This window comes from Dromiciops gliroides, chromosome 6 (genome assembly GCF_019393635.1).
Source record: "Dromiciops gliroides isolate mDroGli1 chromosome 6, mDroGli1.pri, whole genome shotgun sequence".
NCBI lineage: Eukaryota > Metazoa > Chordata > Mammalia > Microbiotheria > Microbiotheriidae > Dromiciops > Dromiciops gliroides.
In genome coordinates, this window is record NC_057866.1 from 154100272 (window position 1) to 154123117 (window position 22846).

Here is a 22846-nt window from a genome sequence, read left to right on the forward strand (position 1 = left end):
CTCTATTATAACCAGTACTTATCAGAGAGCACCAATATTTTTATAAGGGTATCTCTCCATGTAAATCACTACTATCATACCTTTTTCAATGTCACCATCATGTTGATTTTCTTTTTCCTCTTCCAGGTCTGTAGAATTCTCTAGGGATGCCTTGTCCTCTTTCACTTCTTGTTCTAGTGCTCCCTTTGTCTGCGGCTTATGTATATCAGTTTTTTTGTACTCTGCATCTTCATCTTTTTTCTGTGGTGGTTAACATAAGCTAATTTAACTACAACTTGGAATTACTGTCACAGCAATAATGAATGTTATTAAAATTTTTTAGTTTAGTTTACTACTTAAATGAGTCACATGTTCAGCCAACAGAAACTCCTAAACAATGAAAAGAAACTGAGAAAAGAAATCCTGTTCCATTACCTTTCTTGGCCAGCAAAATAAAGTAATCAATACCAAAGGCAGCCCTGCTGTCAAGGCATAAATGATCCAAAGCCACCACCGATCTTCAGCAGCAGTCAACAACTGAGTGAATACACCGGGCTACAGGGAAAAAAAAAAAAAAGAAAAAAAACTGTCATATTTCAAAATTCTTTCTTGTAAAATAGAAATACTCAATTTTACCAAGGCAGCTAAATAAAATAATGTGAACAAAAGAGTTTTATTTTATCACAATATGCTTATTAAGGGCAATTTTAAATCTATAACTGCAGTTTTAATGTTTCAATATTATTTTAATATAATTTAAGATACTTTAACACTAGACAAAAGAATGTTTGCAGAACTAGAAACACTGGTTAGATCAATATAAGGAAGATTACAAATATAATAAACCATGTTAATAACAATAAAACCCTATCAATAGATTCTAAAAAGACTTGACAAAATAAAACATTTATATTAAAAATGCTAGAAATCATAGGAATAATTCATTGATATGAACAATATTTATCTAAATCCAAAAGCAAATATTATATGTAATGGAAAAAAGTTAGAGGCCTTTCCAATAAGATCAGGGATAAAGTATGGATATCTATAATCATCAATACTATATAACTGTAGCAATAAAATAAGAAAAAGAAATTAAGGGAATAAGTATATGGAAAGAGAAAACAAAATTATTACTTTCTGCAGATATATGATGGTATATAAAACATTACAGAATGAACTAACAAATTAAAATAACCTCTTCATCCAAGTTACAGAATGTAAGATGATCCATATAAGATATAGAATGTAAGATAAATCCATCACCTTTCCCATATATAATCAAAACCCAGCAAGAAGAACTAAAAAGATAAACTCAAAGTAACTACAGAAGATATGAAATATATGAGGAGAATATCTACTAAGAGTCATCTAGGGAATATTATGAATATAACTATAAAAACTCTCTGCAGAAATAAAAATAGACCAAAATAACTGGACAAACATTAAATTAGGTCAAACCAATATAATAATTACAATATTACTTAAATTAGAGGCAGCTAGGTGGCGTAGTGGATAAAGCACTGGCCTTGGAATCAGGAGGATCTGAGTTCAAATCCAACTTCAGATACCTGATACTAGCTGTGTGACCCTGGGCAAGTCACTTAACCCTCAATGCCCCGCAACCCCCCCCAAAAAAAAAACAACAAAAAATTACCTAAATTAATTAACTTATTCAATCTTAGATCAATGAACTACCAATCAAATATTTATAAAACTAGGAAAAAGAATAACAAAATTCAGATGGCAGAACCTCACAACTATTAAATGACATAAGAGGAAAATGACAAATATTGGAGGAGTTGTGGAAAGACAGGTACATTACTACACTGTTGGAGGAACTATGTGTTAGTAAATTCATTCTAAGAAAGGAATTTAGAACTCTGCCCAGGAAGATACCAGACTGTGCATACCTTTTCACCTAGCTATACCAATACTATGCCCATACTCCCCCCCCCCCCAAATCAAAGAAAAAGGAAGAAGGTCTTTATTTACAATAGTATTTTTAGCAGCTAATTTCAAAGCAGCAAAAAAGTGGAAACTAATGAATAATCCTCCTATTTGTAAATGACTAGTTAAACTGGTATATGAATATAATAGAATATTGCTGTTCTATAAGAAATGATAAAATAGACAATTTCAGAGAAAACTGAGGAGAACTTTATGAAATGAGTATCTCATTTCATTCTAATGCTGAACATAAACTACAGAAGAACTAGAATTAGACCAGCTCAAAATACTGGTTTTCAAGGTTTTGTATAATTTAGGCTAAACTTAACCTTTTAATCTCTTACCAAAAATCCTTTGTCCCAGCCTCACTTATCTCACAACTGCCCAAGAATATGCATTACCTACCAGGAAAGGTAAAGCAGTAGATGTGCTCTGTTCTAGTCCTAGCTATTACTAGTTATATGACACTGACTGTCCATATCAATAAATGTTCAGCTTGGATCAAACTGCCTCTTTATGATTTTCCTTAACTCCTCAAACTTTAGGTTTCCCAGCCAAAATAATCTCTTCCTAAAATTCCTATGAGATGTATATTATTTGGAAAAGAATTTCTCTATTTCCCTGCCTTCTACAAGAGATATATACTAATTAACACATAAACTTAATTATCTCCATAGTGATCTTTTTTCCAAATGTCCATCATGGCCATTGCAAAACTTCTTGCAAAAGTTGAGATTTGAACTGAATCTTGAAGGAAACCAGGGAAAACTGGGGCTAGGAGAAGGCAGACAGGAGGATTAGAGCATTCCAAGCACAGAGGCCTATGCTAAAATACAGACATGAGAGAGTGAGATATGCAAAGAACTGCTGGTAGGCTGATCAGATAATACATGGAGGGAAGCAAGGTATAAGAAGAATGAGAAGGTAGGAAGGCGGCAGCTTATAAAGAAATGTAAATGCCAACAGAAGACTTTATAGCTCATCTTGGAGGTAAAAGGAAGCCACTTGAACTCAATGAGCAGGGAAGTGGCACAGTCAGATCTACATTTAAGATTTGAAATTATTATATCCAGGGGCAGCTAGGTGGCGCAGTGGATAGAGCACCGGCCCTGAAGTCAGGAGTACCTGAGTTCAAATCCGGCCTCAGACACTTAAAAAAAACTTACTAGCTGTGTGACCCTGGGCAAGTCACTTAACCCCAATTGCCTCACTAAAACAAAACAAAAAAAAAAACAACAACAACAACAAAAAAAGAAATTATTATATCCAATGTGAATACAAGATAACTAAGTTGGAAAAAAAGCTTAACATCTACAGTACTTATTAGTGTTTTTATAAAAAGTATCAGTGCTTTAATTCTGCCAAGTGAGAAATGTCTATAATGATTAGAAATTTTATTTTTCCAAACAGAAAAAAATGGGGCTAAAATCTCATTTGAAAAAGATACTATTTTTAACTAAATAAACTTAAGCACATCTATTTAAAATGTAATATCATAAAAGACAAATGAAAAATTTTATGCCCAAACAAATTATATATCAAAGGTTTACTCGTTATGAAAATTTTTCATAAAACATTTCATCATTAAAAATTGTGGGGGCAGCTAGGTGGCACAGTAGATAGAGCACCGGCCCTGGAGTCAGGAGTACCTGAGTTCAAATCCAGCCTCAGACACTTGACACTAGCTGCGTGACCCTGGGCAAGTCACTTAACCCCAATTGCCTTATTAAAAAAAATTGTGTGGAATTCCATCATACATAACTATGTAACTATTATTATTAATATTATAGTCCATATTATACCTCATTAGCTTTTGCTACCAATTTTTTCACCATCCAACTATCTTCAGCCCAACGATCTGCTATTTCCTTATCTGAACAGATGATAAAATTATCAAAGTAGATATCGGATGTCATAGACCACAGTTCTAAGCCAAGAGCACTGAAAGAACTCAGAAGAAATGGATTTCTATCCTCATAATAATCTGGATTTGGAATTTTTCGAGGGGTCCATTCTCCCTGGATAAAAAAAAAATAAAATCAAAAGGAGATAAGATTTATATATCTAATTACTAGAAGTAATTTTATGCAATATGTAATGATATATACTTTTATATAACTTATAAAACAAAATGTCTACTTAACCAAATTAGTTATGCTAGCTGAAGCAACAAAGTTGCTGGAGAGACAAGAATTAGCATGTGTGAGGTAAGTCACCACCATTACTACCCTGACGACCATCTATCCTCAGACACCAATGGAGACAACCCAGGGGAAATGACATTAAAGAGGCATTAATATCTGCTTAGCTACTATACCCTATGGACTATGGGACCTTGCAGGCGAAACCTTGCATACTTGTGTCGTTTCCTCCATTAGAATGTAAACTCCTTGAGAGCAGAGACTTAGTTTTCTATTTGAATCCCTAGAGCTTAGCACAGTGCTTCCCACATGGCATGTGCTTAATAAATGCTTCATTCATACATTTGTATAACTTAAAAAAAGAAAAAAAATTCAAAAACTCAGAATTTCAGAGTAGAAAGGAATCTTAGCACAAAACCAAACCCCTCATCTGAAAGATGAGAAAACTAAAGGTCCTTAAGTTAAGCAATTTATTCATGGTCAGGGACAGAGTTAGAACTAGAACTCCCAACTCTGCAAAGCACATCAATTATTTTACCTAACTTGATAAGAGTGCTGGATTCATTAGGCAGACAATTTGTCCTTATTTTGTCCTACTTTCTAATGGCAATGTATCTAATAACAATACTCTTTGGGAGTATTACAGGCAATTTTAGTTATCTGTGCAACACCATGAGCTTCATATAAAAAATGCTATACAAAATCTAAAATACATAACAAATAAACCTATTTTAAGACAATGTTTTAGGCAAGAGACATGCACACATTAATTATTTGCTTAAAGTAAATTTGTTTTCTAAAAATTCAAAGTAGTCACTTTTTGGCCATAGCAATTAATAAAAACATTAATTACAATGTGGAAAAGTTGCAATCTGGACTGGTGTAGAGTAATATTCACAATGATAAAAATTTCTCATATTTTGATGTATGTACAGTTAAATACATTGTTTGTATTCTTTTATAAAGATATTCTAAGGAAGATGTTTTGTAGAAGTTACCAAAGTTGCTAATGAATAGACTACGGAATTACTCAGAAAATGCTTGTCTAGTTATAGATTATCAAACTGTCAGTAAAATAGAAATATACATAAAATCAAAATGTATAGTACAAAAACTGAAATAAATTATAAAAATATCAAAATGAACATACAATTTATCATTTTGAATAAAAAGAGATAGAAAAGCTATGACATTAAGAGGTAAGTATTTTCACAAGCAGTCATGTTACTAACAAAAACTAGCATTTGTGTTATCAAGTACAAAAAATAAAAAGGAAAAGTGGTCAGGGTATAACTGGTAAGAAAATAAACTACAATTATTTGATGGAAAGTTATCAACATGTTAAATCATATTTTAAAACTGTTTTTTATATCAAACCCCTAAAACATGTTCTTAATAATTAAATTTGGCTCTTTCTCTATTTATAATACCACAAGATAAAATAATGTGTTGATATGTTATTTTTACAGATCACAGGGTCTTTACCTTCATTATCTCATCAAGACCTCAACCACACTCCATTGGAGGTTTTCAGGTTAGATGGTATAATTCCCATTTTACAAAATAGTAATCTGAGCCTCAGTGCAATTAAATGGCTCCTAAGATTATAAAGCTAGTAAGCAAGGATTGGAATGACGCCACCTGCTGGATACTTACTGTAGAAGAGTTCTGCCCATGAAGGGAAGGTCTTTGAGGGCAAGACCAGGAGTCAGGAAGTGATGCGGGCTAGTGGGAGGAGGAAGGAAGAGACTGGCGCTCAGTCTCGCGCTCTTTCCTGGGGACACTGGCGGAGAAGGGAGCTAGAAATGTGCTCTCCCTTTAATAGATAGGAATCTAGGCCTTTCTCTCTCTTTACCAAATTCTTATTCTCCTTAATAAATGCTTAAAAGTCTAACTCTTGCTAAAGCTTATAATTTATTGGCGACCATTCATTAGATATTTTAGACAGTTTAGCTAGAATTTTAGCCCTTAACAGATGGCTGACCACGAAGAGGAAAGCTAAACCTCAGTCTTCTGATCTTCTGGTTGGGTAAGAAATTTCTCCTCCCTCTCCCTTTAACTGCTAAGTACTGGTGTACTGGCTGTGTTTTCCCTTTAAATTTTTTCGAATGGACCTTTTAAACTCCCTAATTACCCTATTTTTGATTTTAGTCTGTTTAACCAGACAAATGGGAGATAAGATCATGTTAATGCTTTGTTTTTGTGGATTTTCTATTTTTCTTTTTATTTTTGTTAGAAGAGCCAGCAACTTACTCACACAAGGAAATATCTCTCCCTCTCCCAACCATGCTTTTTCAGAGAAACCTGAAGAGATTCCCGCAGCTTTTCCCAGTTCTAACACTAATTGTTGCTCTAATTTTGCATGCCTGGAGGTAATGACCCACCCTCTAGAAGCTTTTAATCCCCTAGCACCTGGAGGCAAAGTGGGGGAAGAGGAATCCAGACCTGAGTTCAAAATCAAGTCTGATTCAAATTGCTCTGGTCCCTCCCCTCCTCCCCAGACCCCACCCTCTACTCCTCCCATGGCCAAGCCCATTGCTTCCCCGGCCTGGGAAGTCCAGAGATCTGATGCGCATGCTCAACTTTCTCTAACTACATTTGCAGCTTCAGGCTCAGCCCTTCTCCAGCCTGGCTGTGCTTTTGAGACAATCTTAGAAAACTCTTTAAATTCCAGATATGCTCGTTTTGTTCATAATTTTGCTAACCTGCTTTTGTCTTTCATTAGTAATCTTATAAAGCATTTGTATGGTGAAAAGCCCGACAGACAATATAGAGGGGTTAAAGAAGAAAAACTTAAGCTGAATAAGAATGACAATCATCAACATAGTTCAAGACTCTGCTTCTTTTGGCATGGAAGGGTATATATTGTACAGAAATGTAGAAGTAAGCAGCAAGGTATTGATATGAGTATTGGGGATTTTAGATATCGGAATCAAAAGTGTTCTGAATTCACTCAGAGTAATTGTATCAGTTCAGAGGTTACATAGGATTTCTATGCTATTACTTCTACATTTTGAAATTAATGGTAATGGGTTTATTTTCATAGAGATTTTCATGCTTTTGAGATTGTGTCTTATACTTAGTTTTTAAAACAAGGAGAATATTTGTAAAAGCTTTTTATAGTCATGTGATCAAGTTTATATTTTATAATACTCTTATTGATATTAAGTTCATATTCATTTAGATTTCCTTAGTTTGAATTTCACTGTATTTTATTGTTCCATGTGTATTTTCTTCTATTCATTTGTCTATCTAATTTTGAAACATTGCAAGATGGTTTGATTTTATTATACAATGTTAATTCTAGGAGTATTGTGCTCCCATATTCTGAGTTGTTTGTTTTTGTTATTTTTTCTCAACTGATTATTTGATCAAACTCTTTAAAGCATTTCCCTGGCAAATTGTTTGCCATGGCAAGTGTAAATTGATTCTAGAAGTATTATTTTTGATAAGCATATTCCGAAAAAAAAAAGAGGGGAACATTTGTAAAAGTTTTCTTTGAGATTGTGTTGTGCTTTAACTTGTATTTAAATATGTTCAGATTTTTCAAAAAAGTAATTGAATACTAAGTTAAAAAAAAAGGGGTATTATTTGAAATTGTTGCATAATTATATATTGTGTTCTGAGTCAAGATGTATTCACATTTTTTGCAATCATTTATTATCCTCAATTTTTAAATCCATATGAGACTTGGATTATGGGAACTTATCATTTAAGACATTAATTGCCTTTATTCTGAGTTATCAGATGCCAGTTGGCCAAGATGCCATCCAATCACAAGAGGAATACATGCAAGAGCAGACACTGAACTGTCACATGAGGGGAGACATGCATGAAGTCAAGGTATGGCTGAGGGAACGGCTTTTGACAAATGTTGAGGTTGGATTCTCTTGGTTTAATATTTTATTTTATTTTTCCCCACAATATTGTACAGATGGCTGGAAGTATTCATCCCACCCATCTCACTCCTACACCTGGCTTCTATGCTCCCTCCTATATGCCTGATGCCATGGACATCTCAATCCCATGCATCTGATTAAGTCTGACTCAGTTTCTTCCAATATGTTCGGTGGCATGGACATATATTCCATCCACCTATTTTAAGCCTGGCATACTGTATGGGCAGTACATATTGCTCAAGTGTGGGAATGCTCATATCCCATCATTTCTCTGTTCTTTTATGGTAACCCCCATAATTATCTCAGGTGTCATGATAAATAACAGTGTTGAATTTGGCCTTGACACCTGTTACCAATTATATTAGATTTTCTAATTTCTCATAATGGCATGAGGATAATTAGGCAGATGATGCAAAAAGTGATGAAACAAAGATAAAAATTATTTTTAAAAATTAATATCGCAGCAATTGTCTTCTCAATTACTCTCCATAAGGGGGGACTATAATAATAATGTAATTTTAAAGAATGGTTCAATTTTTGTTTTATTGTATGTTTCACGTGTTAACAACTAAGATTCTGTATTCCCTTAGACATGTTTTTGAGAACTTTCATTGTTTGATTTGATTATTGACAAAGCTATTTTAAAGTTGTATTAAGCTCAATTTTGTAGGAAATTTCCTGGCTGATTACCAGCATCCACACATCAACCCCTGAAAAGACTTCCATTCCACGACTACACCTAGAGGACATCTGAGAAAAGACTTTCAGAGACTTTAAATGAACAGTTTTGATTTGTTGTTTTTGTTGTTTTTTTTTCTCTTTCTGTTATAATATACACCATCTGTAACATGTATTCTCTGCAGAGGCCCTCCCTTTGCAAGACTAATGTCAAAGCGTCGGTTCATGAGGACAAAAAAAAAAATCACCCCTCTGGACAAAACTTTCCTCTCTTCCTTTTCTATACTGTTGTTCACATATTATTAGTTAGCAATAGTTATTATATTGTTTTTACTGTTCCGTCAAGGAAACATTTTGTTTCTTGAGGAACAACAGGGGGGGACTGTAACGATTGGAATGACGCCACCTGCTGGATACTTACTGTAGAAGAGTTCTGCCCATGAAGGGAAGGTCTTTGAGGGCAAGACCAGGAGTCAGGAAGTGATGCGGGCTAGTGGGAGGAGGAAGGAAGAGACTGGCGCTCAGTCTCGCGCTCTTTCCTGGGGACGCTGGCGGAGAAGGGAGCTAGAAATGTGCTCTCCCTTTAATAGATAGGAATCTAGGCCTTTCTCTCTCTTTACCAAATTCTTATTCTCCTTAATAAATGCTTAAAAGTCTAACTCTTGCTAAAGCTTATAATTTATTGGCGACCATTCATTAGATATTTTAGACAGTTTAGCTAGAATTTTAGCCCTTAACACAAGGTTGTATTATATTATTTATCATTGGAAGAGACCATAGAAACCATCTACCCCTAAATTCCTCATGTGACAGAGGAGGAAGCTGAGGTCCAAAGTGGTGAGGTGACTTGCTCATGGTTTACACAGGTTACAGCTAAGCTGGGTCACTGTTCAAATCCAAATCTGTATTCCAAAGTCATTGTTTTCCCTCAGGGACAGAGCCTAAACTTAAACCAGTTCTTTTGAATCAGTACAGTCTTCTTCCAATTATATACTATGCTGCCTGACTTATTATATACTTTTACTCAGGGCTAATTTGTAAATTAATATATTTCCACATGAAGCTTTATACCTAACTCAACACAAAAATCACAATAAAATATTCTTCTTCTGAAAAAAAAAAGTCTTTAAATTAATACTGGAAAATTACACTGAGGGTTCAAGTTCAACATTTTAAGATGCATTAATCAAACTATTGTGCCCTAATAAAGTAGCTATATTTTTATACTTTATTTTCTGAAGTCAGTGTGGATTTATAAAAATCAAAACTTAACTCTTAGCATGGAGCATAAAAATACTTATTGAGAATCTGGGACAAGGGAATACTACCTGATAATTGGGGTTATCAATCATCGGAGGTTCCCATTTCCCTCTGTATTTTGGGTTGTCAATCATGGGATGCTGCCACTGTCCACATCCAATCTTACATGCTGGATTGGGAATACGAGGGGCTTCCCAACTGCCATCCATGTCTTCATTCCTGTAGATATGCATACATCACAAAGTAGCAAAAAGTAGTTTTCACATCTTTTCTCCTTCAGGTTAAATAAAATATTTGAAACCAAAAAAGGGAGAAAAAGACCTTAAATGTGCATCCAGAAATTGAGGATCCTTACCAGTCTGGAGGTTTTTCAGCATTAGGATCCTCAATATATTCTGGTTCATCATCAAGCCAGCCCTCAGGTTTAAAAGCATCAGGATCTGCTATTTGGGCAGGCTGACTTTCATCCCTTTAAAAAGAAAATCATATTACTATAAATGCAAATCACTACATATTTTCAAAATGTGCTGCCACTGTTTAATTCAATTTTCATACAATTCATTTAGTGGTTATATTATACATACCATTAAGACTATGTGATTTAAAAAAGTAAACACATGTTAAATAAATATATTCAAAGTCCTTTAAAAGAATAATCTCTAAGTATTTTCACCTTTAGTTGTGAAAAGCCTAATGGCTGTAACCAATGGGAGCATTATTTTTATCATTTTGAATAACAAATTATAGCAGCATATATCCATATATATTATAGGGCTATTATTTATAGCTTACAGGACTGTTGAGATTATCCAGTCTAAGCATCAGAGTCATTCCCTCTACAGCATCATGGCTTCCAGCCTGGTGAGGGGTATAAGTATAATCTCTCAAGGTAACCTATTCCACTTTGTGACAGTTCTCCTTGTTGAAAAGCTTTTCCTGTATTTTTGAGGTTTTTGGTGGTGGCAGGCAGGTTTAGAAAATTAGTTCTCTTCACTACTTCAGTTTTGGTTTTTTTTTTTGGTGAGGCAATTGGTGTTAAGTGACTTGCCCAGGGTCACACAGCTAGTGTTAAGTGTCTGAGGCCGGATTTGAACTCAGGTACTCCTGAATCCAGGGCCAGTGCTTTATCCACTGCACCATCTAGCCGCCCCTTCACTACTTTAGTTTTTAAAGAAATAACTAAATTACAGTGTTTACAACGATCAATATTATCTTTCTTGATTGATCATTTTGGAAAAGATACCATTAGGATGACCAAAACTTCAGATCAGAATTGCTTTGATAAAATATCATCTTGCTTCCTAGGAAAAATAAATCTGATATAACATATGAAAGAAAAACTGGTATGTGTGCATGATTCTGTTTTAGTTAATTTTTTAACTCCTACATCTTTGTATTGGTACATTTTACAGTGTTTTTTCCACTATTTTTCCTTATAAAAATTAGTAGGTTGTTGTTACTGCTACAATTTACCTGTACCCCATGTATTTGAAATAGAAGGCACTGTCACAAATAAGTATCCAGGGCAGCTAGGTGGCACAGTGGATAGAGCACCGGCCCTGGAGTCAGGAGTACCTGAGTTCAAATCCAGCCTCAGACACTTAACACTTACTAGCTGTGTGACCCTGGGCAAGTCACTTAACCCCAATTGCCTCACTAAAAAAAAACAAAAAAACCCAAAAACCAAATAAGTATCCCCTTGCTACAACCCCCAAACTTTAAATAAGTGACAATATGGTGGTGTTGAATAAGTCTCAGGCTAGAAACCAGGAGAGCTGGATTTTATTCTATAACTAGCAACTGGGTAGTCTTATGCAATTTACTTAACTTCACTGAATCTCAATTCCCTTGTTAAAATAAACAAACTCTACTAGCTGTTCTCTAACGTCTATTTCAGTTTTAACATAGCATTATTCTTTTTTGAGTGCCTCATGGTTAATTGTTATATCAACTGAACCCTGGTATTTTTTTTATCTTAATAGTATTTTCTTTTTTCCAGTTATATGTAAAGATAGTTTTCAACATTAATTTTTATAAGATTTTTAGTTCCAAATTTTTCTCCCTCTATCCCTTTCCTCCCCCTCCCTAAGACAGCAAGCAATCTGATATACGTTATATATGTACAATTATATTAAACATTTCCACATTAGTCATGTTGTGAAAAAAGAATCACAACAAAAGGGAAAAACCTCAAAAAAGAAAAACACAAAAAGTAAAAATGGCATATGGTTCAATCTTCATTCAGATTCCACAGTTCTTTTTCCAGATGTGGAGAACATTTTCTATCATGAATTCTTTGGAATTGTCTTGGATCACTGTATTACTGAGAAGAGCTTAAGTCTATCACAGTTAATCATCACACAATGTTGCTGGTACTATGTACAATGTTCTCCTGGTTCTGCTCACTTCATTCAGCATCAGTCCATTTAAGTCTTTCCAGGTTTTTCTGAAATCTGCCTGCTTATCATTTCTTACAGCACAGTAGTATTTCATTACATTGATATACTGCAACTTTTTCAGCCATTCCCCAATTGATGGGCATCCCCTCAATTTCCAATTCTTTGCCACCACAAAGAGAGCTGCTATAAATATTTTTGTACATGTAGGTCCTCTTCCCTTTTTTATGATCTCTTTGGGATACAGACCTAGTAGTGGTATTGCTGTATCAAAGGGTGTGCACAGTTCTATAGCCCTTTGGGCATAGTTCCAAATTGTTCTACAGAATGGTTGGATCAGTTCACAACTCCACCATGCATTAGTGTTCCAATTTTTTCATATCTTCTCCAACACTCCAACAATGACTATTTTCCTTTTTTGTCATATTAGCCAATCTGATGGATGTGAGGTGGTACCTCAGAGTTGTTTCAATTTGCATTTCTCTAATCAAGAGTGATTATGAACATTTTTTCATATGGCAATAGATAGTTTTGATTTCTTCATCTGAAAACTGCCAGTTGATATCCTTTAACCATTTCTCAATTGGGGAATGACTTCTTTCTTATAAATTTGATTCATGACCCCTGATATTTTCTATTGCCAATTCTGGAAAGACAGTGTTGTCTCTAGCTTCTGAAACTAGAGGCAAACTGGATTTTAACTAATTGTAGTATAGTTTAAGAAACCAATAACATGTCTTTCAATATAACTCAAGCAAAACCTAAGTTTTTATCAGGTTTGGAAAATAGTTATTTTCCTTATCCATGTACTCTAATTTTATATCTAAATTACTGGCAAACAAGTGCCTACCATTTCCTTTTTATATTATTTTGCACCTACATAAAGAATAAGAAGTTTTACCTATTTCGGATTGAGAATGATAAAGGGGTAAAAAAAGATACATACATATATCCATAAATAAATAAATTAGATGATTGAATGAATGAATGAATAAGAGGAAAAAAGAGAATGATAAAGGAGTAATGTAATAGTAAGTATTTTACTATTCAAAGAAATGGGGTAATAAATGTCCCCACTTTTTGGAAATGAAATTTACCATATGTCACCAAGGTACCCTGTAGGACACATACAAAGGTCAAACTAATATTCCCTCTAGATGCTTGAGAAATGCATGGTGCAAGGACATGACTACCTTATATATCATGATTTTCGCTTTAGGGATTTAACTCAATACTATAAATGTAACAGCTCTTCCCCTGAGGGTCCCTAGTGATGAAACAGCTATAGGCTAGTCTTTTCATAATACACCAGAAAGCCAATTTAATAAGGGCTGGTTAGAAACTAGCTATTCCACAATTAGCTCCAAACACTTCAGTAGTTCTTGTGGAGATTTCCACATTAAAATATAACAATATATGTCCATAATGATGATTCTGAGATATAAGGATAAGGTTAAATTTTGTTCATCATATTCTGTTTTTAAGAAAGGAGGGAAAGGGGGCAGCTAGGTGGCGCAGTGGATAAAGCACCGGCCCTGGATTCAGGAATACCTGAGTTCAAATCCAGCCTCAGACACTTGACACTTACTAGCTGTGTGACCCTGGACAAGTCACTTAACCCTCATTGACCCACAAAAAAAAAAGAAAAAAGAAAGAAAAGAGGGAAAGGCAGAGAAATATTTTCATTAAAATGGCTTCTTTAAACCTGGAGGGTCTTGCGTGGGCTGATGATGAGTAAGATGAGCAGAACCAGAAGAACATTGTACACAGTATCATCAACATTGAGTGTTGATCTACTGTGATGGACGATATTCTTCTCACCAATGCAATGGTACAGAAGAGTTCCAGGGAACTCATGATAGAAGAGGATCTCCAAATCCAGGGGAAAAAAAAAAAAAAAAAGAACTGTGGAGTATAGATGCTGAACCAACCATACTATTTCTTTTGTTTTTGGTGCTGATGTTTTTCTGTTTTGAGGTTTTTCGTCATTGCTCTGATTTTTCTCTTATAACATGACTAATGCAGAAATGTTTAATGTTATTATGTGTGTGTATGTATGTGTGTGTGTATATATATATATACATATATACATATATACATATATATATATATATATATATATATATATATATATATATATATATATATATAAAAACCTATATCAGATTACCTGCTGTTTAGGGGAGGGGAGAGGGAGGGGAGGGAGGGAAAAAAATCTGAAATTGGAAAGCTTGTATAAACAAAAGTTGAGAACTATCTTTACATATAATGGGAAAAAAATAAAATATTTTATTAATTAAAATAAAATAAAATGGCTTCTTAAAAAAAATTTTGGTGTTTAAAAGTGACATACAATTCATAGTTAGAAAAGTCTAAAGTACATCTCATTCACTGATTCAGTAAGTATTAATTGAGTACCTAATATATGCAAGTTACAAAAGCAGTTGTAATTGAATTAAAAAAAAAAACCCAAGAACATACCAATCTTCTGGTTTAACAGAAGTATTATCAGGGATTTCTAGTCTATCATCCCAATCATCAGGTTTTTTGTCATCAGGATCTTCAATTTCTTTAGGGGGGTTGATTGGAGGGTCCACATCCTCTAAAAGGCTTCCCTGATTCACAACCACTTGGTCAATATACACTTCAAATGTATTATCTGGGTTCATCACTAAAGTCCAATTTAAACAGATATGTTAGTTTGTGTGGAAACATAACAACAATCTCTTAAAAGAAAACTGATCACAAGCCAAATGGAAAAAGTTATAATTTGGTAAAGGTTAGGTAAAAATGCAAATGAAATAACAAGTACACACAACTCACTAAACACCTGGCTCTCCCAGCTAGAAGCAGCTGAGTCACTGATACTTTGAAGAAAGGGAATCATAATGATTTGGAATTCAAATTTGTGATACTCCCTTGGAGAATAGCAATAGCAGCATGGAGACAGGCAAAATCAAGCCTAGAATATGTTCTGGAGCTGGGGTATTACCAAACTTGTTCAATCACCATGTTCCTTTAGCTTTCTCAGTAAATCGCAATGAAAGAAAACAGAACTTCATGGTTACCATTCACGTGCAAGTAATAAAATTTAGTTTCAATGGGAAATATGTCATTACCAAATAATTTCCATGTTCTAGACAGGCAATCCTGTACCCTAGGCTGGGAACTACTGTTCTAGACCATTAAACTACAACCTAGGATACTTTCTTTACCCAAAAGAATAATGAAAAAAATAAGGTAGACTAGAATAACCTGTCATTTAGGTATTATTTAAAAACATGTCTTAAACACTTGCCAATTACTTTATAATCATTTGTTGTAGGGCATCTAGGTGGTATAGTGGCTGGAGCACTGATCCTGGAGTCAGGAGGACATGAATTCAAATTTGGCCTCTGACACTAACTAGCTGTGTGACTCTGGGCAAGTCACTTAACTCCACTTAACAACAACAACAAAAATCATTTGTTGTTATTTTCACAGTAATCCCAAATAATCCAAATTAAATGTAAGATGAAATTGAAAAGCTTTTGCATGATTAAAATTAATATAAACTAGGATAAGAAGGGAAGCAGTTAGGTGGGGGAAAAACTTAGTATAAATATCTCTGATAAGGGCATGATGGCTAACATATACAGAGAACTAACAGAAAGATAAGACCAAAAGTTATTACCCCACTAGGTAAATGGTCAAAGCATATAAAAACATGGTCCTCAAAGAAAGAATTGCAAATTATAAACAACCAGATGAAATAATTCTCCAAATCACAAACAACATAAATAAATAACTATTTCTCTATTGTAATATACTTAATACCTCTGTTTTTAGAACATGGTGCTTAATCAGATGGCCAAGGGAATCCTCCATGGCTAGTTAGTTTCACTTGAATCCAAGAGTTTTGTTTTTTTTTTGGGGGGGGGTTTGTGTGTGTGTGTGTGTGTGTGTGTGTGTGTGTGTGTGTGTGTGTGTGTGTGTGTGTGTGTGAGAGAGAGAGAAAGAGGAGAGAAGAGAGAGGGAGGGGAGGGGGACCTTTTGGCAGTTTAATATGGCCCCTTCTCAGAAATTTCTAAATATATAAAATACACAAGATTATAACAGAAACCAATTCTCTTGAAATATAGTTACCAAACGATTTTTTAAAAACTCTGGCAAATTCACTCATCCTAGTTTAAGAATACCTGAACAAACCCATGGCCAAAGACTACTAGCCAGCATACCTTTCCACCACAAAAAAGACAATGTGAGATAATATGCATGGTCAGAAAAAAGTAGCATTACTATATGATATGTCAAAGTACACATCCTACATTAAAGAGGAGTCATTTTCATATAACACATAAAATGCTTTTTAAAAAACCAAAATCTTTGGAATAGCTTAAAGAAAATAAGGATCTGCCTAGTTCTGCTTTTTTTCTAAATCATGGCAGCAAGCAGAATTTAAGATCTCTGTTATCTACAAGAAAGGTGAAAGACTGGAAAGAGCCACTGAAATGAAGCCATTTGAGTTTTCCTTAAAATGATAATGCGCTATCTCTATCTAAAATCATCAGCAAGCTTTTTATGTAATGGGGATAAGTTAGAAGTATTCCCAATAAGATCAGGGGTGAAACCCAGGATGTCCATTATCACTGCTATCTTTCAATATTGTACTAGAAATGTTAGCTTTAGCAATAAGAGAAAAAAAAGAAATTGAAGGAATTAGAATATACACTATCACTCTTTGCAGTATATGATGGTATACTTAGAGAATCCCAGAGAATGAACTAAAAAACTACTTGAAACAATTAACTTTAGCAAAGTTGCAGGGTACAAAATAAACCCACATAAACCATCAGCATTGCTATATATGACCAACAAAGTCCAGCAGCAAGAGACAGAGAAATTCCATTTAAAATAACTGTAGACAATATAAAATATCTGAAAGTCTACCTGCCAAGGCACACCCAAGGATCTATATGAAATGAAGCCATTTATAACGATCACTAATGACTTTTCTTTTCAAATGAACAAGTACCAATTATTAAATAGTTTTCCCATATTATAGTCCCTCAAAGCTATGGAGGGAAAAAAAAGAAAAACAAACAAAAACCCCCCCAAAACAAGTCCAAGTTATGGAGAAAAACAAATATTTTACTATGCTGTCATCTACAGTACAGCCTTATCAGCATGAGAAATGACTGTGAAATATTTCCCCCAAATAAAATTTAACAAAGTACCTCTCATTATAAACAGTAGTTGGATAGCAATAGCCCCACTTTCCTCTTCCAACAATGATGTTTTTATACCTCAGGTTAGCTTCTTCCCCCACCCTAAAAAATTTCAAGATATTACCATGGTAACCATTCTCAGAAAGCCTAGAAAATCCTGATTGTTTTATAAATGTGAAGAGGTTACATAGGGCAGAATGCAAATTTAAAGAGCTGTCTCATCTGTAAAACAAATGTGTTTCATTAAATGGTTTCTAAGGCCCCTCTAGCTCTAAAATTCTAAGTCTATAGTTTACAATAAGTTTAAATTAAAATAATTTTGGTTAATAAAAACAATGACAACTAGCATTTATATGGCACCTACTATTTTCTAGAGACTGTACTAAGTGCTTTACAAATCTCTTATTTGCTCATTACTACAACCCTCAGAGTTAAGTGTTATTGTCCACATTTTACAGCTGAGGAAACTGGGGCAAACAGAGGTTAAGTGACTTGTCCAAGGTTACAAAGCTAGAATCTGAGGCTGGATTTGAACATGGATCTTCCTGATTCCAGGCCTAGTACTCTATCCACTGTGTAACCTAGCTGCCTCTATATAAATATTTGAATAGCAAAAATCTCCAGATCTGAAGTTGTGAGTCACCCAAACAGCAACCAAAAAATGCCTTGTGGGCATGTATGACTGGCCACATCATTAACTAGAAATATGCTCATATCAGAGATGTATAACTTGTAAAGAATATACGTAGTTTTAAGAGCTAACAGATTAGCAATTTTTTTATCCATGTAATGTCAAGAAACCTAGAGGAAAGCCTCTCATATGGTAGACAGACTTCCTCTGGAAGACATATAGGACACAGATAAGCAGGGAACAGGGTAAGATGTGAATAGGCTACAAACTGGAGGGAATATGCACATATTCAAAGTACAGTATCTCTTTCTGGACCATACTCTTTCTCCTTTCTCCTGACCCTGCAGTATCTTGGTTAATGCTGGGATCAGAAGTTAAGAATACTTTGGGATCAAGCTACATCAAATGACATGCTGAATTTATTTTTAAGAATCCACATGCCAAAAAGATAGTATGATTGAAATTTTTACTTCAAAATAAAGTTTTTGCATCACTTGCCATGCCTGGTCCTTCTTGTGTTAAGAACTTATCTATCATGACAACAACAAAATGAAACTGAATATTGGGTAATTATAATGACTGACCTTGAACTCCAAAGAGACAGGAAAATGCATCTTCCTCCTTTCCTTGATGAAAGGGGATGAAAGGCATAGAACACTGCTTCCCATACTTGCAAGTCTTTTGCTCTTCATCACTGCCTCCTGGCTTTTCTGGCTTTCAGATCCCAACCACAATATCCCCTTCTACAAGAAGCCTTCCTAGACCCCCCCATAATACTAGTGCCCTTCTGTTTATTACTTCCAATTTATCCTAAACAGAGCTTGTTTGTACATAGTTGTTAGTCTGTGAGGTCCTCAAGGGAAGGGATTGTCTTTTACCTTTCTTTGTATGCCCAGTGCTTAGCAAAGTACCTGACACATACTAGGCCCTTACTAAATGTTTTTGACATGAAAATATTGGTACTAAAAATGAGCTTTTGTTACCATGTGAATCTTTAATAAAGGCAGGGCAGTACAGCAGCAGAGCAGATTAAATGAAGAAGAATTAAGTCAGTTCAAATCCCACCTATAACACTGGCTATGTAACCATGGATAAGTCATTTAATCCTTTTGAGTCTGTTTCTGTAAAATGGAGTTAACAGCATCTATGACACAGAGAGGTTTCAAGCATCAAAAGAGATACTCTATGTATAAAGCCCTTTGAAAACTTTGAAGTAAAAATTTTATATAAATGTCATTATTAATGCTAATTGTCTTCAATTCCTCTCTAGCTACTTTAAAACTGACATTTGGATGCTGGTTACCAACATCTCATCACATCTAATGGCCTCTTCTTAATCTTCCCCATCTAGACTTTTCTATAGCATGTGTTTGTCCTACTAAAAATCCTGAGGTTTTCCTAACATTTCTACTGCTTCTCCTGTCTTTCCTTAGTCTCCTTTGCTAGATTATCTCAAGACAGTGTCATGCCCATTAACACTATAGCCCAAGACTCTGTTCTGAGCTCTCTTTTCTCTGTCTACACTCTCATATGATGACCTCATCAGCTTCCATGGGCTTAATTATAACCTCTTTGTAGCCAACTTGCAGATCAATATATCCAGTCCTGGTCTCTCTACTAAGCTCTATCAATGCCCAATTTGAACTTGATATTCCAGAGGTATATCTAGTTCTACATATCTAAGATGTACTTCTAAGCACGATCAATTTACTATTTAAGCTAGTGGTAACCAATAGATTGGGTCTATGGTCTCTCAATAACCAAAGATCTTAATTAAACAAGAGGGTCTTGTATAACAATTAGTAAGATGACAGAGCAACTGAGGTATGTCTTCTTCTGACTGGCTATCAATGACACAGAACTAAGATTGCATTATTTGACACCCCGCCCCCCACCCATGTACAACCAATCCCTGGGGCAGCTAGGTAGCACAGTGGATAGAGCACTAGCCCTGAAGTTGGGATGGCTTAAGTTACTAGTTCTGTAACCCTAGGCGAATCACTTAACCCTAATTGCCTTAAAACATTTGGGAACATCTTTAGTTGTCCTGATATATATCTTGCCACTGGACCCACATGACTCTGGAGGAGAAAGTGAGGCTGGTGACTCTGCATAACCCTGCTTCACTTAAACCCAATTCACTTGCAAGTCAAGACATCACCTCCCCTATGTCATTGGTCCTCTTTCAGAACAAAGGACAAACAACAACAATAATATCCAATCTTTTGTCATTCTTTCCCCCTCTTTACATCACTTATATCCACTATCTGCTTTCCATTCGTGTACCTACCATCTTAGTTCAGGCCTTCATTGCTTCTTACCCAAACTAATGAAATAGCCTCTTATCCAGTCTCCCTACTTCAAATCTCTCTACTACTATCCATCTTCCACAGTTGCCAATATGATTTTCCTAAAGCCTAAGTCTGACCATGTCATTCCCCTACTCAAACTCTTCACAAGCTGGTTCCTTTCTGCCTTTTCAGATATCATACATTCCTCCCTCAACACATTATGCATTTGCATTGTCTGTCCTCATACCTGGAATGCATCCCCACTCTTGAAATCCCAAGTTTTCTTCAAGACTCAGTTCAAAAACAAAACAAAAAAAGACTCAGTTCAACTATAACCTTCTAATATGAAACTTTTACTAATCTGCTCTTCCCCAGGTGCCTCCAACTAAAACCTACCCTTGTCTTTATTTTACACTTACATGTGTACACACTGTCTCTTGGTTAGAATGTAACCTTGCTAATGTCAGGGATGATTTCACTTTTGTCTCAGTATTAGCAACATTTAAAACAGCACCTGACATATAGTAGGCACTTTTGTGATTGACAGATAGTTCTGAAAGAAAAAGACTAAAACAATGGGCTAGATACATATCTGCTTCAGATCATTTCGATGTGGCCCAAAGTGATAGTGTTCATAGGATAACAGGATTGAGAAGGGAAAGTCTCTGGGTTTCCTTCCAGTTTCAACTTTCTCTTCTTCATCAAGTAAAACTTAAGTTTTCTATTTTGTAATCTATTTGTTGTTTCTCATATTTTCTCTAGGCAGAGAATTCGTTTTAGTGTTTCTTCATCATAATTCTGAGATAAACTCATTCTATGTGTACATTTTTAATATATTTATACACATAGTGATTCTTTCCTCTATCAAGGAAGAAACTTGAGAGAAATGTTTGGTTATCACTAACTTCCTGGACACCCTTTCCCTGCCCAAGAAAACCAACCAACCAATCTATATAAATATAGCAGCACACAGAACACATATTCAAAAAGCTGAGCAAAACTGGAAAGGTGTAAGCCATCATCCCGTCTGCTATGAGAATGTTGTTGCATTTACATCCCTAACGCCTTAAATAGTGTTCATCTAGGCTCTGTTTTCAGGGTTGTTTCTTATATTTGAAAGAAAGGACCTCAGGATTTCAAGTGCACAGAAAGAGGCAAGAAAAGTGAAAATCAACGTCTATTTTACACAGAACAACATAGTGAAGACTATTACCTTTAAAAAAAAGAGCCAAGTTACTATCACCAAATATAGAGAAGACTCTAGTTATGTTGTTAACCTAGTTGATAAACCCCATTTCTCAGGTCCATCCACACATAAAGCTTTGAAGAAAACAGGTGAGCATTTCCACAAAGCTTCAGCTACCAAGATGATAAGGAAGGATCCAAAAAACAGTGGAGTCAGAATTGTCTTGGTACAAAAATGACCTTGGAAATAACCAGCAGGTGAATTTGGTCAAGGATGGAAAGAGAGATGGAGACAAAATGGCCACTGGCATGAAAGGAGCTGTCTCTGGCCCAGCAGACATTTTCCTGTGATGAGACTGAGTCCTTGGAAAGGAGAAGATGAAGGTGGTACCTTAGCAAAGCTGGCAGTGGGGAGAAAGAGGACTAGCTGGAGGCAGAAGTTATGTATGAATGATTGTTGGTGGCTGCCCTTGAAAACGACAGAGACTACCAACCAGGGTCTCCCATGCCTTGAGTCCCCTCCAAATGACTGAATACTAATTCTCCAAGAAAACTGACCTTGAAAGAAAAACAGACCTAGCTCCCCCAATGGAAGCAGCTAGGGCAGAGGGTGAACCTAAGAATCTAAACTCTGTCTGAAAGCATCCCTTCTACTAAAACGGTTGGGCTGCAAGGGATGGGTAAATGGCTCATATATTGATTATTTTAACATATAATATTTTTATTCTTTTTTTCCTATGGTTATGAGTAAAGAATTTATATACTTTAAAACCATGATGAGATGATTAATTGCATTTTCAAAGCAGGGAAAAGAAGATGGTATTGCTTTCTTTTGGGGAAAATGTACTAAGTATAATTAAATAAATTCCCATATACCAAAAGAAATGAGTTGCCATACACAGAAAATAGTCAGACACTTGGCCAGCAATGCCCCCTGGTGGTTAAACTAAATACCAAATGTTTTACTTGTCAGTCTTCATAATAAAAAGTGTCCCAAATTTTTTAGTGTAGTTTTAAGCATTAGTAGTTTAAATTTATTTGTATCTTCTTGCTTAAATAGCATAAAACTGACAAAGTGAGTTACTATGTCAGCCTAGCCATTTCCTATTAGATCTCTGAGGGACAGTCAGAATAAGGGTGGGCAAGGGCAGGCTTGTGCACACACACACATATACCCTCTCAATGTACATTCCTGGCATCCTTTAATTAGCAACAAAAAATATTCAGTA

The 22846-nt window shown here is 35.1% G+C and overlaps 1 protein-coding gene across 1 annotated transcript in view; it reads right to left on the reverse strand.

The window, feature by feature from the left end:
* The window catches only part of CLGN (calmegin), a 74738-nt gene that overhangs the window by 12168 nt on the left and 39724 nt on the right, over window positions 1–22846 (reverse strand). Inside the window, exons 8-13 of the mRNA XM_043971923.1 lie at window positions 14785–14974; window positions 10263–10376; window positions 9976–10126; window positions 3732–3947; window positions 415–534; window positions 81–240 (exon numbers count right to left, since the gene is read on the reverse strand). Coding sequence (XP_043827858.1) covers window positions 81–240; window positions 415–534; window positions 3732–3947; window positions 9976–10126; window positions 10263–10376; window positions 14785–14974 — 951 coding nt within the window. The remainder of the gene's footprint in view (window positions 1–80; window positions 241–414; window positions 535–3731; window positions 3948–9975; window positions 10127–10262; window positions 10377–14784; window positions 14975–22846) is intronic.